This window comes from Lactuca virosa, chromosome 9, assembly GCF_052849685.1.
Source record: "Lactuca virosa cultivar CGN04683 chromosome 9, Lactuca_virosa_CGN04683_v6, whole genome shotgun sequence".
In the NCBI taxonomy this organism is placed as follows: Eukaryota; Viridiplantae; Streptophyta; class Magnoliopsida; order Asterales; family Asteraceae; genus Lactuca; species Lactuca virosa.
The window spans coordinates 180,242,837-180,261,108 of record NC_136434.1 but is presented as its reverse complement, the minus strand read 5'-3'; the positions used below and the strand labels follow the sequence as shown (position 1 = coordinate 180,261,108).

At 44.1% G+C, this 18,272-nt stretch overlaps 1 protein-coding gene across 1 annotated transcript; it reads right to left on the bottom strand.

The window, feature by feature from the left end:
• Positions 1–456: 456 nt before the first annotated feature.
• On the bottom strand, positions 457–966 carry LOC145140060 (uncharacterized). Its single transcript, XM_079073673.1, has one exon. The coding sequence runs from the start codon at positions 964–966 to the stop codon at positions 457–459; it is 510 nt and encodes a 169-aa protein (XP_078929799.1).
• Positions 967–18,272: the final 17,306 nt, after the last annotated feature.

Sequence of the window (18,272 nt, the reverse complement as noted above, 5' to 3'; positions counted from 1 at the left end):
GGTGGTATATTCTTTTTCGCCAAACTCTTCTTTCCATCATCCCCAAGCTGTTCAAGAATGTGAGGAAAACTATAGTTACTCAACCGAAATGATCTCTCGCCTCAATTGGCGCAAAGGGGGAGATTGTTGAGTTCATGTGTTGTGCCATTGGGCTTTGTTAAGTTCGGTCCATTTGTATTCACGATTTGGGCCTGTCCAACCGTGTGTTTGTTTTTAGGGTTTAGTATTTATGGTGCATGCATGCATCTCGTTTGTTACGCTTCTGAATAATTCTTTTGAAAAGTATTGTAACCCTAGCACCCTCTAAAGTAGAAGTTCTTCATCGAGCTCTTTTGAGGGTTGCTGTTTTAATCATTCGACATTCATTTGATTCATGTTGGTGTTCATTGTTTCATATTGCTTGTTATTGTCTTATTAATATATGTTTGAATCTATCGATCTAACAGAAAAATATTCTCATCGGTCTTTGCACTTAGGTGGAAGTTTCCTTTGTAAAACCGCAGATGCGTTTTCATTCATTGAAATTTTCTCATTTCCCTTCAATTTCCTCTTGTTGGTAAAAATTTCTTTCAAAAACTTTTCATATCTAGGGATTTGCTTGATGGCATCAAGCAAAGGGATGTTTACTTCCACCTTTTGGAAGGTGTCCAAAATCTCTTTCTCCTCCATATTCTTCTTTGATGTTGCAAGTCGAGAGGGGAATGGCGGTTGAGTGGCTATTGGTGTTACTAGGGGAATAGTCTTCTTTGGAACTCCGACTTGTGCATCATTCTTGACTATTGGATCCTCAATAGGAATGGCCTCTATTTCTTCCTCTTCTTCCCTTGGCTTTGTCTTTGAACTACTTTCTCCGGTTTGCTTACCACTCCTCAAAGTCACTACATTGACATTTGGGTTCTTTTCGGTTTGAGAAGGTAATTTGCCATGGGACTCCAACTTGCTTATAGATGTGACTATATCTCCCATTTGTGCTTCAAGGTTGGAGATACTAGTCCTTGTCTCTTTTTGGAATTGTTGGGTGCTAGTGGCTAAGGATTTGACAATGTCTTCAAGAGACATTCCGGAGCTACTTGGTTGGGATTGAGGAGGTTGTTGGTGATGATGTGGAGGGTGCGGTTTGGGTTGATAGTGTGGTTGTGGATGTTGGTAGTGAGGTTGTTGTGGTGGGTAGGAAGGTCTAACCAATGCATTTTGAGGCAAGGGTCTTGGTTTGTAGCTCATGTTGGGATTTGGCTTCCAACTTGAATTATATGCATTTTGGTAACTGGATGGTTTGTTGTGGTAATTTTGAAATTCTCCCGTGGTATTTACATGTTCCGCATCTTCTTGGAGAATGGGACACATATCCGTAGGATGTCCCATTGTTTCACATATTCCACAAACCATCACTTGTGAGTTTGTACCATGGCTAACTTTTGAACAACGGATGTTAAATCTTTGATTTGAGACTCTAGATTTGATGTCCCTACTTCATTGACTTTGTGTTGCGTTTCTCTCGTCATATCTTGTCGTGGGCCAAAATGTTGTGAATTCGCGGCTATGGTGTTGAAGAGTTGTCTTGTTTGTTGTGGAGTTTTGCTAAATACATCTCCACCACTTGAGGCATCGACTAGTCTTCTCTCCATCGGCAACAATCCCTCGTAGAAGTGTTGGATTAGGAGTTGTTCAGGAATTTGATGATGTGGACAACTATAGCACAAGTTGTTGAACCTCTCCCAATAATCATGAAAAGTCTCATTTTGACCTTGGCATATTCCACAAATCTCATTTCTAAGACTTGAGACTCTTGAAGCGGGATAGAACTTGTCAAGAAACGCTCTTGCCATGTCGGTACATGATTTGATTGACCCCGGGGGAAGATAGAATAACCAATCCTTTGCTCTATTGGCCAATGAAAAGGGGAATGCCCTTAGCTTGATTTGGTCATCGGTTGACCCTTGTGGCTTCATACTAGTGCAAATAATGTGGAACATCTTCAAGTGCTTATGAGGGTCTTGATTCTCTAATCCATGAAAAGTTGGAAGGTGATGGACTAAACTTGACTTCAATTCCGAACCTCCTTCCAAAACGGGGTAATTGATACCGGTTGGAGTTTGTGTAACATTAGTTTCCATCATTTGCCTCAAAGTTCTTTCGGGAGCTTCTCCTCCGTCCGCCATTGCAATTGGTTCAATAATGGGTGGATTTTGTTGTAAGGGTGGTGTTTCGGGAATTTCTTGGCGAGGGTCGGGGCTAGAATCGGGTTCCGTGTCACTTGATGAAGCGGGTTCAACCTCCGGATCCCCATGAGGATTTGAAGTTTGACCATGTTCTATTCTCTTTTCCTTCGCCAAACGTCTTGCCTCTTTTTCGATTTCCGGATTATAAATCAAAGCACCTGTACGTTGAGATCTGGGCATAAAGAAACAAATTGATGAAAAATAAACCAGTCCTCGGCAACAGTGCCAAAATTTGGTGGTTGTCGAGGCCAACAAAATAAATAACCCTAAATCTTTTACATTAAAATAGTGTATAGTGGTAAAGGGGTCAAATCCACGGAGATTGGTTCAATTTTATAACTCTATGAAAAATCTGTTTGTAAAAATACTTGTAAAATGACAATAAAAGTAAAAATGAGGGTTTTGGTGTTTTGAAATACTTGAAATAAACTAAAACTAAACTAAGATTTAAATGGACAATTTAACAAAAACAAGGGTTTGATGTAAAATCAATAAGGGAAGGATGGTTGACTTTTGATGAACATATCATTAGAATCCAATGGTGCAATACTTGTTTTAAATCTCTAATTTGGCTATAGTAATCCAAGAAGCTTGAGATTACCTAGACTTTTCTTAATTGTTAAAATGGTTAGAGAAGCTTATAACAATTTTCTTAGTCAAAGTAACAATTTCCATTAAGCATGTAATTAGTGAAAGTCAACTAGCATTAAGAACTAAAAAGTCACCAAATCCAAGAGGAGTCAAATGCTTTCACTACCATGTTGGAGAAAATGTTTTTATGATTGTGTGAAGTAAAACAAACACAAAAATCACTTGTTGCTTGCTAATTTGAAGATCTTTTACTTAATCAAGAAATTAGCAAACTAATCACCACAAACACATTTATACTCATGAATAAAAACATACAAGTAGTGATAAGATGTTAAAACACAAAACATTCTCATAAATATTCAAACATAAGTTCATAGAGTCTTCAACATTCAACCAAAAAGTCAAAGGATTTCACCAAAGTCAACTAAAATTTGTCTAGCCAAGCATGGCTAAGCTTAAGAAAACAAAGTTAGTAAAGATTGTACCCAACATTTTACAAGAATCAAGAGATGAAAAGATGATGTTCTTGAGGTGTTCTTGGCCTTCAAAAGTCTTCTAAACTCCAGAGAGAATGTGTCAAAATCGGATGTCCAAGATAAGGCTAAAGAGGCACACCAACCTTCCCAATATAGAGCTCCAAACAAAATCCCGAAAATACCCCTGCAGGAATCCACGCGGGCCGCGTGGAAACCTTACGCAGGTCGTGTGAGTGTGACAGATTTTTGGGCTTCTTCAACAGTTGGGCCTGCACAACTAGTCCATTGGCCCAGTTCAAGTCCAATCAGCTTCTAGGCTATTTTTCTTCAAGTTTTCTTCAATTTAAGCCCAATTTGCCTTCTCCAAATCACTCATAGCTTCCGCAAATGCCCGATCATCGATCTCCGCACACTCGAAAATTCTCCCGCACCTTGCAAATTTAAAGTTCAATTCTTCCAAGCCTTCAAGTAATTGACAAGCCCAATCCATGAATCACCTCCATAGCCATCAAGCCCAAAATCCTCGTTGTCCTCCAAGTTCAATCGCCTCCCAAAGATTCCGCTCCAATAGTCTCCGAAAAATCTGAAATTATGCTTAGGAAACTAGAAAGTACCCGAAATGGTCATAAAATAACAAAAAGGAAAATATGCATGGAAATTAACTAAAATGTGAATGAAATGAGCTAAAATAAACTATAAAAAGAAGTAAATAAAATGAAGCTATCAGGTAGCCTTATATCACAAACGACCTTAAGCAGTCCATTTCTTCCTTGATCTCATAACTTTAGTGGCACTCCTACAGTCTTATCACTGGCTCAACCAGATCTAATCCATCTGGGTAATTCCAAAATCCAATCTGTGGATTTCCATATCTTCACTGCTACACCTGAACTGGTGGGTACTACTGTTCCTTCCGCGTCCTAACAACGCGCTCATGCTATCTACCAACCTAGTGAATGTTGCGGCTACACCCACAGACTTACATCACTCTAGCACTATCTGCTAACCTTGTGAATGCTACGGCTACACCCGCATACTTACAACGATTCTGACACTATCTGCCAACCTGGTGAATGCTACGGCTACACCCGTAGACTTACAACACTTCTAGCACTATCCGCTGCTAGTGAATGCTACGGCTACCCTCGTAGTCTTACAACACTTTGCATGCTATCTAACTGCTTGTGAATGCTACGACTACCCCCATAGTCTTACAACACTTTCCATACCGAGTCGAACACGCACTCGACCTAACACTCAACTGAACTTGAATTCTAATTGGACCTCTAATCAGGTTCCCTAAAATTGTTATTTGATGTCAAGGAAAAGCGTGAACCAACTGTTGGAACATTTCTGAACTCTCAACTCACCCAATCCTCAATCAAGACGGCCACTCGACCGCCTTCCTCCCTAACGGGGATGCGGAACTCATTCTAGTCTCACACCTATTTCTGTTCTTGAATACCTGATCAATTCTCCCCCACTTAGATTCGACTAAGTCTTCACGACACGTGAGAATTGAAGGATTCCCAATCCTTCTTGCTTTCTAACAATCCATTGATGACAACCTGTGTTTACCAATGCTAGCGATCAATCACCAGTTAAACCCTAAGATCGCCCATCCTCGGAAATCTTGAAGAGTACTCATGAAATCTCGTCCAGTTTGACATCTCAATCCACCTCTCATGCCGACAACTGGAGGCCTTAATCTTCACCCTGGATGACGAATCCTCGTTCCCACTTCCAATCTCGCAGCTCCACTGAACTCTACCCGATCACAGCCCATGCGAAAGTACATTTCTCTTGAACATCCAATGACCGAACACTTATGCATCTAACACCCGCAACTAACACCACCATCTTTGTGTTACCAGCCCTTTCCTAGAAATGGTAGTATCGTGAACTCCAAAGTTCTTCCGTAGGCAATTGTCAACCATACCCGAACAAATCATAGAACCATTAAACTCTGAATTCACTGGAGAACTATCGCTCTAACCCTGACCTAATATCCTCTAAATAATACTCCTACACAGATCCCGACACCCACCTAAAAGTAGCAAAAAATAACACATCCACAATCATCTGAAGGATTCCTGATCACCTCATCCTGAGATACCTCGACCATTCTGAGGACATGGTGCAAAACTCCCTTCCGATCTCGATGACAGGAGCTAACAATAGGACCCTCCTTCCCGAAGGACTCTAAGAATTCACATGCTTTGGGCTTCAGATGAGCCCCTAACTGCCCCGCGATACATCTGTACTATGAAGTAAGAGAAGACTGAACACCCCGAACCAGCAAAAGGGAAACGATCTTAAACTAACTACTAGTAATTCACGGTATGCAATTGGCATATGACGATATTTGATGATCTAACCCAACAGGAGCAAAGAAATAAACCACGGATACACTTACTCATACTGCTACAGTATCCCAAACCATAGCACAATTCGCACAACAATGTGCAGATAAAACTGAAAAAAGGCAAGGTTACATACCCGCAACATCGCCTGCTGGAGTTCTGACTTCTCCAGTCTAACATTGCAGGTCCTGACTCCTTCTGATGACATGACCAACCCCGCTACACTTGTAGTAGCCTAAACCCTTGGAATGTCAAACTCCCTTGTGTATTTTCCGCATGTATTGTACTGACTCCGGCCCTGTTGGCCCTTCACCGATGATATGAAGTTTTGGGTCTCTTCCTGGGTCCCTCTACTATATGCACCTGGCACGACCCTCTCTTCTCAAAGTGCTCCAAATCGATCTCGCATCCTCGGACTTTGGAAGTCATATCCTCCAGGGTCTGACACCCTGTCACGCTCACTAGGTCACCTACAAATGGATGAGCTGCAACAGCTGGAACATACTCTACCCCCAAACCGGGTCACCAACTCCTCCCCGAAGTTTCTCAGATTCTCCAAGACTCTCACCGATTCGAGTATGGATCCTGTGCTTTCAGTAGTATGGGCCCAATACTACCTTCCACACCTATCCATACATTCCTCAACAATCCTCCCGAATCCTCAAAGTCACTTCCTCAAACTAATACATCCAAGTCTCACTAAACCTCACTGCTAACACACTAAAACATATCCTAGGCTTTCCTAGGTTCCCGAACCCACCCAGTCCTCAGCTGCTGAAAAATTCCCAGTAATGTCAGCTAGCTACCTCATGAATATAGCCACATGTAACAGAGATCATATAATCCTTCGAGTAAAAGACCTATCCCTAGAACGGTTGGACTCAAACAAGAGTTGCGTAATAGGGTCAAGTCCATCACTCTGAGATTATCCGTCCTGTGTCCCATGTGACTTAACATATTCACTTAGTAGCTAACTCACAACACTAAGAGTCCCACAAAGCACAAAGCAAACAACATTCAGACAATGGAAAATCTAACCATCATACTCCAATCAGACCATTCTATCCTCTAATCAGGAATCTATACTATCATGTAAATTGAAGGCTCATACAATCAGGAATAACCTAAACAGGCTATCATATCACTAACTGATCAGTACTAGCATGCAGATCTACAAGCACATACAGTAGGCATATAAGGCATCCTTCCTAGATCCTTAGCCCTAATCTAGCATGCAGTTCTCATAATCATATCATATCATAACATAACATGTATGGGTATCTTGGGGAAAACTTACATGAGCTTGGCTGATTGCATGCATCACACTACTTGTTCTTTATGAAAAACTCTTTATTTTAATTTTTAGAAAAATAATTTTCTTATAAAAATCTTTCAAACCCTAGATTTAAGTCCAGACACACCCGAGAGTGTGTCCGAATCGCTCAAACCAGGGCTCTGATACCAACCTGTAACATCCCAAAACTCAAGACCAAAAATTTCGTTTTAATTAAGTCATTATAAAACCAACAGTATAAAAACATCCATAGTAACATCACATGTAAAGAACAAAGTGTCAATAATCAAAACATGTTATCATAACATAATATCAGAGTGTAATCTCAAAGATCTCATGTGCGGAAAATCATAGTGTGATGCGCTGCGATTGAGCCAGCTCCTTTCCTTTGAAAACGAAGTACCTGAAACCAAAACTGAAAACCGTAAGCACGAAGCTTAGTGAGTTCCCCCATCATACCACATACCATATAACAAACATACTGGCAGGCAATTCTAGGGTGCCTGACCTACCCATGTCAAGCCATTATGGGGTGCTCGGCCTACCCTGCCAGACAATTCTGGGGTGCCTGACCTACCCATGTCAAGCCATTATGGGGTGCTCGACCTACCCTCCCGTTTATCTGAACCGGCTACGGGGACTATTTCACCTCCTACTACTATTACCATAAAATAACATAACATAAACATACTACCAGGAAATTCTGGGGTGCCCGACCTACCCTTCGGTCCTTACGACCGTGACACGGGGACTATCCCCCCTACTACCACTATCACATAACATCATATCATGCTAGCACATAAAACATATCAGGTAATGGCAAACCTAGATGATTATCACAAAGACAATCATCTATCAAACAACTCCTACAAGTGGGCTGGCATTGTGGCCGTAGACCCACTTCTACTGGAAGGTAACTCACCTTGCACTGCTGAAGTCCCGTAGACAAAACTCTAGCTGCTGGTTGACAGATTCCCGAACTGTCAATCATCAAAATAACACCCAATCAGTAATTGGGTTCCAACATATATCCATAAGTCCATGCTTGGGGTAAAAGACTACTTTACCCCCATCTTAGTTTGATTCAAGCTCAATGCCCAATCCAAAGGCCCAAAGGTCAAATTGTAAATCAAACCCAACATATGGCCCAATTCTCCAAATTGGGCCCAAACCTTTACATGGTCTTATTCTAAGCCCAACAACTTAGTCCAGTCCAAACATTTGGCATTTCTAATGGCCCAATATCTTATAATCATAAAGGCCCAATTACGGCCCATCTATGACCCAATTTTCCAAATTAGGCCCAAACCCTCACATGGGCCTTACCCTAAAGCCCATTAAATTATTCTAGTCCATTTGCTTGTTCTTGGATGGCCCCTTATTAGCCCAATCACCAAAGCCCAATAGAAAGGCCCAACTTAAGGCCCAAGTGAAGTTAGGGTTTCCACATAAAATGACGATTAGGGTTAAGTGTTTCTTACTTAACCCATTAAGGACTTAATCCATTAAGTCCATCAATCTATTGGGTAAATCATATAGTGTGCTCGGGTGTAATTAGTCATTCAATTCCAATGGCCCAAAACGTGGGTCCTGATAAGTCCAAGGCCCATATATCAAAAATTAGAGTTTTCTAAACCCTAATTACGGTTTCCAACCCAATCATTGGCCAATAGGCCCAAAACTAAGTCTTTAGATCAATTAGGGTTTCATCAGGCCCATTAGGGTTGCACTAGGCCCGTTAGGGTTTCGTTAGTCGGGCACCACCCACTACCACCTCGGGTAGTGGTGGTCAACAACGGCTCACGACGGCTTACGGTGGCGGCCACCACCTCACGGTGGTGGTTATGGTTTCTAGTCCATTTTGTCCAAGCTTCCCAAACAAATCAAAACACAAATAAGGCATACCGCTATCCAACACGGCGGTTGGTGGCGGCAGGAGGCGGCAGCCACCACCTTACGGTGGTGGTTATGATTTTTCTTTATAATACTATTTACTAATTACAATTTACAATGCTTAACCCAAAAATAACACATCCAAATAAAATACACACACAACCACCTTATGGTGGCCGGCGGTGGCGCATAGCGGCAGCCACCACCTCACGTTGGTGGTGGTGGCCTTTTCTCGATTTTCCGGCCAAATAAAATCACACACAACACACACTAAAACCGAAAACACACACACGTGTTTTTGCTTGCAAAGCGAACCCAACACCCACCTATGGTGGGCGGCGACGACAACAGCACACTAGCGACAGCAGCGGTGTTGACAGCGACGGCCACCATGGCCAGCCGCCATGGTGGTTCTTCTCAGCTACTCACGACGTCCGATGGCAGGAGCTTGTTGTCAACGAACACGAGCAGCTGTGACAGTGGCGCATCGGCATTGGTGGCGGTGTTCCGATTGCGAAGTAGCGGTGGTGGATGAGACCTCTCCTGGCAGCGACTGAAGAAGGAGAAGGAGGAGAAGTGCAAAAGTCCGGAGGTATTGTCGTCGGATGCTGATCGGAAACAAGATAGCGGTGGCGCCGGTGGGGACGAAGAAGGAGGGTGGCGGCTGCCTCTCTTTTTAGGGTTAGGGTTTAGAACCGGGGGTGATGGGTTTATATACCCCGTTCCCCATAACTTGTTTCCATAATAACCAAAATGGTCCCTCCTTCCCCCACTTCTTTCGAATTTAATCCAATATTTACCATTTAAACACTGCCTCCTGAAATCCTTTACAAATTAAGTCCGAATTTTACCAAGCAGCCCCTGCCTCTACAAATACTTTTCAATTTAGGTCCAGAATTTACTCTTTAGCCCCTGCTTGCATAAATCCTTTCATATTAAGTCCAATACTTACCCAACACCCCTGTCTTCTAAAATTCTTTACAAAATAAATCTCGAATCTACACTTTAACCCCCGAATAATCCGAGTTATAACATTTGGCTCCCGAAAACCAACACCTCTCTAAAATTAAGGATTTTAGGGCTAATATTCATCCATTAATTTTATTTATTTATTTATTTAATAAACGGGGTGTTACAATGTTTATATTAGAGGGTCCTTTGTGTAAATATGTAGTCTATATATACTCTGTAATATTTTCCCTTTCTGAATACAATACACAATTACTAAGTTTAACTTGGTATCAGAGCTAATAATCATCTCTCTAAGAATCGGCACCTCCTACCCTAACCCTAACCCTAATCAAGTCGTCACCTGCCTCCCTGCTGCTGGAGCCTACCACTTACTGCCCACTACCATTTTCCACTACTTATCTTGATCATGCCTACTCTCATTGCATTCTCTTCAGTAGAAAAGACATCCCACAACTCCCATAAGTTTGATTTCACCCTTTCTCCTACAAACTATGGATATTGGAAGGATATGATTCAACCGTTTCTCATCACCAACAATCTTTTTGGCTATGTTGATGGCACAATCCCATGCCCTGCACCTCTGGTCACAACACCAGGTAAATAAGGAGATATCGTTACTACTAAATCCAATTCTAGTCATTCAACCTGGATCTCAAATGATGCACATGTTTGTATGCTCCTCATGTCAACCATATTAGAAGCATCATTCCAACATGTCCAAGGTATAACTTCTCGTGATCTCTGGCTAACCCTTGAAGGTGCTTATGCCCCTAACACGTCATCAAGGGAATTTCTGTTAAAACACAATTGTTGAAGATACAAATGAAGGGTGATGAGACTTCTACTGCCTATCTCACTAGGGCACAAGAGTATGCCATTGCTCTTGCTAACATTGGGCAGCCCATGTTAGACAAAGATATTGTTATGTTAGTTGTTGCAGGTCTCCGGGATGAGTACAACGGAGTCAAAAAAAAGTCTTCTTTCCAGGAAGTTTACAACTGTCTTCTCCGAACTTCCTGTACTCTTCGCTGATCACGAGCTTCAGGTTCAGAAACCAGTTTCTGAGGTTCCTTCGGCTCAAGCCTTTGCCGTCAACACAACCACTGGAGCTTCACTTTCGACAGATACATTTCAAGCCATACAACATCTTGTGTCTCGTCTTGGATTTCAACTCTAACCAAAGCCTACTGCATCATCTACACAGACTCCTCACGTGTACTACACAAACAACTTTGGATCTCCTAGTAACGACAGAAACCGTGGTGGGTATCGTAACCGTAGTGGACACGAAAATCGTAATCAAGAAGGAGGACAATGAAATTCAAATCAGTTCAATTGGGCTTCTAACGAAAACACCGTGTATGACACTTGTAACAGGTGTACGATTGGTCATATTCCATCCCAATGCCCAAACCACGATCCATCCATGTAACACCCCGATTCCCAGGTATGAATTTAAAGCTTAATATATACTCATTTTCAGGGCAACTCGATGAGTTAGGAGGATCCAACTCGTCGTGTAGAATGTTAAATGGCCGCATATCTTTAAGGTCTACTCGATGAGTTGGAAGGCCCCAACTTGACGAGTTTAGGTCTGAACATGAAACCCTAATTTTCAGGGTTTTGCACCCTATTTAAAGACCTTATGACCCATTGCTATCCTCCCTCATCGTCCCCTCAGTCCATAGAAAACCCTAATCGTGCCTATTTCCCCATTTTGAGTGTGTGTGAGCTTAAAGAGTGTTCTTTGGTCTTTTCTTGAAGGAGTGTGAAGTTGGTGGTGCAAAGCTGAAGGGCGAAGCTTTAGATCCGGGATTTTCAGTGTTGTTGCAACCATTTGGACGTATAAAGTCGTTATCTTGATCATCCCTTTGTTAGATCTCTTCTTTTGAAAGTTTATGGCCATTATTAGCTTATTTTGGGACCATTCTTGGATTTGCTCATGTTATGAAGCCATGGTTTCAGATCTGGACATCTCATGGCCTCCATGGACTTAAAGTTGCCAACTTTATCAAGTATTGGCCCTCCTTCATGTTCTAAGTCCCTTTAATAAGCTTGATTTTAGTGTTTTAGCCCCTTGATGCCATGCATGGACATAAAGCTTGCAGCTTTACATGGTATCTCAACCCTAGGGGACCAGATCTATAGTTTGGAGGCATTAGACTCGTTCGAAAAGCGACTGAATGTATTAAGACTAGGACAACTCGACGCGTTGCTTAGCCAACTCGACGAGTTGATTCGGGTTTTCCCACTTTCTGGATGCTGAAGAACTCGATGAGTTGCTCTGGTAACTTGGTGAGTTGTCTCGACCTTTTCACGATTTTCTAAGATATGAAGGAACTCAACGAGTCAGTAGATGCACTCGAGGAGTTGGGTCAACATGGACTGTTGACCTTGACTATTGACCTTGACTGTTAACTTTGACCTTGACCATGGTTGACCAAGTTTGACCTTGAGGGTATTTTGGGTATTTCGGGATTGTTAATGGAGTTGATCGCATGGTGATTGTAGGAAGTTGAGTTCGGAGCTGTGTTTTGGGAGTTTGACCTTATCATTCAGTGTTGTTTGTGAGGTGAGTTTTCCTCACTAACTAACAGGGTCGAAGGCACCAACGCCGACTCTTTTGGATTATTATCCTGGTTATCGTATGATGCTATGTGTAGTGATCTGTTAGATCCGTATCCTAGTGTATAGGATGATGCTATGATTGATGATCTGTTAGGCCTGTATGATTATTGTATGTGCTAGCTAGTGTTTGATATCTATGTGATGATGTGATTGCGGGTAGGTTAAGGCGGTCCTGCTTTGTTCTCTAGGCCAACAGACCCAGGGCGGGCCGGATAGATTGAAGGCCCGTCGGGGCGTACCAGTCAGGCCGAAGGCCCGAAGAACGGTCCGGACCGGCTGAAGGCCCGGTGAGGCGGTCCAGACATGCTGAAGGTTCTGAGAGTGGGCGAGATAGACTGAAGGCCCGGAAAGGCGGTCCAGTCATACTGAAGACTCTATATGCATACTGTTTGTTCATGATATTGTTATGTTATATGGCGTTGGTATTTTGGGGGAACTCACTAAGCTTATGGCTTACAGTTGTGGATTTTGTTTCAGGTACATCAGATGATCGCGGGGAGGCGAAGGCTTGATCGTGCACCTCCTCGTTTTTCATGTTGTGATTTCAGGGAAAACTATGATATTGGTTTATTTGAAAACAATTTGTAAACAGTGGATGGTTTTGAAATGTTTGAAAAGTTAAAATTTTACATGAATTTTATGGATGTTACAAGTTGGTATCAGAGCCTTGGTTTGAGTGAATTGGAGGAACACTCGTGTGAATCCGGTCTCAAACTAAGGAAAAGATTTTCAAAATGATTTTCAAAAGGTTTTCAAATTGTTTTCAAAATACTAAAGGATGATGCGATGTGTACGATCAACCAAAGCAAGTAAGTAGACCCCAAAACACCATGCTATTACTTGATATTGTAATATGTTAGAACAGTATGCTAGTGACAGGCTAGCGACCTTCATGAATTGCATTTTAGAATTGCCTGATCTTTGATGCCTTATCTTGTGTAGAGTACCTTATTTATCGTTGTGTGACTCTTTTGGGTATTAATTAGTTATTGAATGAATGCGTTACGTCACATACTGCATGGGTTAAATGGTCTTAGGTTAAGGGGGTTTGGTCCTGTTGCACAGCTCTCGTCTGAGTCCAATCGTTGTGGGATTGAATCTTTTAGCCTAGGGTTGTTTAAGTCATGCAGTATGTGATAGTGTTCATGCAATGGATATCTGCCACCAATGGAGGGTCGTGTGGCAGTTGGTGGTAAGATGAGTTGTGCGGGGTCAGCCGGCCAGTCGGGAGATATTTAGCCTTTCCTCTAGGGAGTGAGGATTAAGTGTATAGTTGTGATTGTGAGTATTTTAGGGCGTTGTGATGATCCTTGAGACAAATATGGGTAGGTGTGGAAGGTAGTATGGGCCCGTACTACTGAAAGCACAGGACCCATACGCGTAACAAGGAAGTCACAACCCCTAGGGCTTCGTTGGGAGTTGGTTCACGTTTTTTATGTGGAGTATCTGACATCTTCTGGTATATTTGCAGTATGGTGGTTACGAGACGATTCGAGACTGGATCCTGGTCGGGATCGGGAGCTGTCACTTAGGATAGGCCATCATCAACAGAGGATCACGTCAGGGAGGTCATCCGTGAGGAGGTGGTTGAGATTGACCGGGGTCAGATTCTGGAGATGTTTGGGTCTATCAAGACTGCGATGATGGAGTATTTTGATGACAGATACGCATCCATTGTTGAGACTGTTGCTGTTGCAGCCTCTACAGTTGTGGCGGATTCGGGTGTTGGGCCAGGACAGATGTTTCAGTATCGGGACTTCGATAACACGAAGCCCCTTACTTTCAATGGAGTTTAGGACCCGATCATATCCATGAGGTGGCTATCTGATGTTGAGGGATGCTTTTTCACGTGTTCATTCCCTGCTGACCAGAAGGTCAGGTGCGCTCTGAACCTACTGAGGTCCGGAGCGAAGGATTGGTGGAGACTAGTGATGAGATCATACTCTGATGAGCAGAGGGCTGTGTAGTATCTAGGGATCAGTTTAGGGAGATGTTTCGTACCCGTTACATTCCACGGGTGGAGCAAGATAGGTTGGCTCAGGAGTTTTTAGATTTGAGACAGGGTACGGAGACGGTGACGGAGATCCCCCCGATGCTTACCGAGAGGGCAATGTTTTTCCGTGATTTTGCTTCAGAGCAGGCTCAGATGACCCGTTATCTGAGCATGCTCAAGATGGACATCAGACAGTTCGTCTCTACTCAGAGGCATGACACTTTGTTGGAGTTACACGAGGCCGCTAGGCGGTGTGAGCTTGAGATCGAGCATCATTTGAGAGAGTAGAGGCAGGCCCCGACACAGTCACAGCCGGCACCGAAGCGGCTCAAGGCCGCTGATTCTAGGTCTGGAGGTCAGCGTGGCTGCACTTGTGGGAAGTTCGGAAAGGTTCTTATCGGAGCTTGTCGATCCAGTGGTGGTGCCACAAATGTGGCAGGAAGGGGCACTTTGTGAGGGATTGCCGCCAGTTAGCCCCGGTTCAGGATATTAGGATTTGTTACCACTATGATCAGATTGGTCATGTGAAGACCAACCGTCCATTGTTCGCCGCTAAGCTGGTGCAGGCCCCCACGCTAGCTACACTAAGGATCACTGACGGGGGTCAGGCCAGAGCGGAGCCCCCGAAGGCTCGAGGTCGCGCCTTCCATCTTACTGCCGAGGAGTCCAGGACAGCGCCAGACATGGTGGCCTGCTCTAGTATTGTTTGACTCGGGAGCGAGTCGGTCTTTTATCTCTCGATATTTTAGTAGGGAGTTTGGTTTGCCCTTAGGAGAGTTAGAGTGTCCGTTACGAGTTTCCATCGCCAACGAACACAGGTTTTCTGCTTCATCAGTTTATCGAGGTTGCGTTCTAGAGATATTCGGGTTGTCATTTCCGATTGACTTGATTCCGATTCCCATGGGGGATGTTTGTGTTATAGTGGGTATGGAATGGCTAAGTCATTTCGGTGCCATGATCGAATGACAGGGATAACGTGTAGTAGTTCGAACCCCAAGTGGGGGAGAGCTAGTTATCTACGGTGAGGGCACCAGGTTGGGTTCAGGGTTTTGCTCAGTCGCCAGGGCTCGGCAGTATATTCAGCATGGATGTGCGGGTTATTTGGCGTATGTGGTGGATACGCGGGTTGGGGATCAGGCCTCGGTTGTAGAGGTTCCAGTCGTCAGAGAGTTTGCTGATGAATTCCGGAGGAGTTACCCGGAGTGCCTCCAGAGAGCCAGGTTGAGTTTAGGATCGACCTTGTGTCAGGTGCAACCCCTATTGCTAAGGTGTCATACCGATTGGCACATCCTGAGATGCAGGAGCTGTCATGTCAGCTGTAGGAGCTGCTAGGCAAGCAGTTCATCTGTCCGAGCAGTTCGTCGTGGGGGAGCACCGATTCTATTTGTCAAGAAGAAGGATGGTTCAAACCGGATGTGCATTGATTACCGGGAGTTGAATAAGTTGACGGTGAAGAACCATTATCCACTTCGACCTATTCGATCATTTACAGGGAGCATCTTGGTTTTACGAGATAGATCTGAGGTCCGGGTACCATCAGGTCAGAGTGAGGTAGGAGGACGTGGAGAAGACCGTGTTCCAGACTCGTTATGGACATTACGAGTTTATGGTGATGCTATTTGGGCTCACCAACGCGCTGACAGTATTCATGGACCTGATGAATCGGATATGCAGACCGATGCTCGATCGCTCGGTTATTGTGTTCATGGCTGACATCTTGGTGTATTCCAAGACCAGAGAGCAGCACGAGGAGCATCTCCGCGAGCTAATGGGAGTTTTGAGGAGAGAACGACTTTATGCCAAATTCTCGAAATGCAAGTTTTGGTTGCGAGAGTTTCAGTTCCTTGGACATTTTGTTAACCATGAGGGGATTTTGGTCCATCCGGCCAAGATCGAGGCAGTGATGCAGTGGGAGGTTCCGAAATCTCCCTCGAATATCAGGAGTTTTCTGGAATTGGCAGGGTACTACCGGAGATTTATGCAGGATTTCTCCAAGATTGCAGTACCCCTCATTCGTCTAACGAGGAAAGAGGTAGATTTCCGGTAGGGGCCCTGAGCAGTAGGCGGCGTTTGAGACCCTTCGGCAACGACTTTGTGAGGCTCCAGTCTTGACTCTTCCTGAGGGAGTGGAGGATTTAGTGGTTTTTTGTGATGCGTCCATCACCGGGTTAGGGGCAGTCCTCATGCAGAGAGGATGGGTGATAGCATATGCTTCGCAGCATCTGAAGCTGCATGAGACGAGATATCCCACACATGATCTTGAGCTGGGTGCGGTAGTATTCGCCCTCAAGATCTGGAGACATTATCTATATGGGATCCGCTGTACCATCTACACGGATCACAATACATTGATACATATCATGGATCAGCTGAACCTGAACATGAGACAGTGTAGGTGGCTAGACGTAGTCAAGGATTATGACTGCGAGATCCTTTACCATCTTGGTAAAGCGAACGTTGTGGAAGATGCCTTAAGCCACAAGTTGGCACGAGACTGCATTTCAGAACCGCTTACCATCCGCAGACAGACGACCAGAGTGAGCAGACCATTCAGGCCCTCGAGGATATGTGGAGGGCCTGCGTCATCGATTTTGGTGGGAGCTGGGACTCCTACCTACCCCTTGCAGAATTCTCCTACAACAACAACTTTCACTCCAACATTGGTGCTCCACCTTTTGAGCTGTTGTATGGGCAGAGATGTCGTACCCCACTCTGTTGGGGCGAGGTTGGTCATAAGGTGATGGGTTGGATGGAGGTGGTTCTGCAGATCACCGAGATGATTCAGCAGATCAGCCAGCGTTTGCAGACTGCTCAGAGTCGAAAGAAGAGTTACGCCGACCGACGCCGATCTGAGTTGGAGTTTCAGGTCGGTGACATGGTGTTGCTGAAGGTCTCACCCTGGAAGGGTGTGATCAGCTTCAGGAAGAGGGGAAAGTTGGGTCCCCGATATATTAGGCCATTTCAGATTATTTCCAGGGTTGGCAAGGTGGTGTATAGACTGGATCTCCCCGGAGGAGCTCAGTTAGATCCATAGCACATTTCACGTTTTGGAGTTGCGAAAGTGCATATTGGATGACGACGCGGTTGTATCATTGGATGATATTCAGGTCGACGAGCGCCTGAACTACATTGACAGGCCGGTGGCTGGAAGAAAGGTAAAGGTCCAACGCAACAAGGAGATACCTTTGTTAAAGGTACAATGGCAGCATCGGAAGGGGTCCGAGTGGATTTGGGAGTCGGAGGCTGAGATGCGGGAGCATTATCCGGATTTGTTTACTGCAGCTGGCTTTGAGGACGAAGCCTAGTTCAAGTGGGGGAGAGTTGTAACACCCCGATTCCCAGGTATGAATTTAAAGCTTAATATATACTCATTTTCAGGGCAACTTGACGAGTTGGGAGGCTCCAACTCGTCGTGTAGAATGTTAAATGGCCGCGTATCTTTAAGGTCTACTCGACGAGTTGGAAGGCCCCAACTCGACGAGTTGAGGGCTGAACATGAAACCCTAATTTTCAGGGTTTTTCACCCTATTTAAGGACCTTATGGCCCATTGTTAGCCTCCCTCATCGTCCCCTTCGTCTAGATAAAACCCTAATCGTGCCTCTTTCCCCATTTTGAGTGTGTGTGAGCTTAAATAGTGTTCTTTGGTGCTTTTCTTGAAGGAGTGTGAAGTTGATGGTGCGAAGTTGAAGGGAGAAGCTTTAGATCCGGGATTTTTAGTGTTGTTGCACCATTTGGAGGTATAAAGTCGTTATCTAGATCATCCCTTTGTTAGATCTCTTCTTTTGAAAGTTTATGGCCATTATTAGCTTATTTTGGGATCATTCATGGATTTGAGCATGTTA

Coding starts and splice junctions, on each gene's coding strand:
- LOC145140060 (XM_079073673.1), bottom strand. CDS start 966: ATGGGAGATATAGTCACATCTATAAGCAAGTTGGAGTCCCATGGCAAA.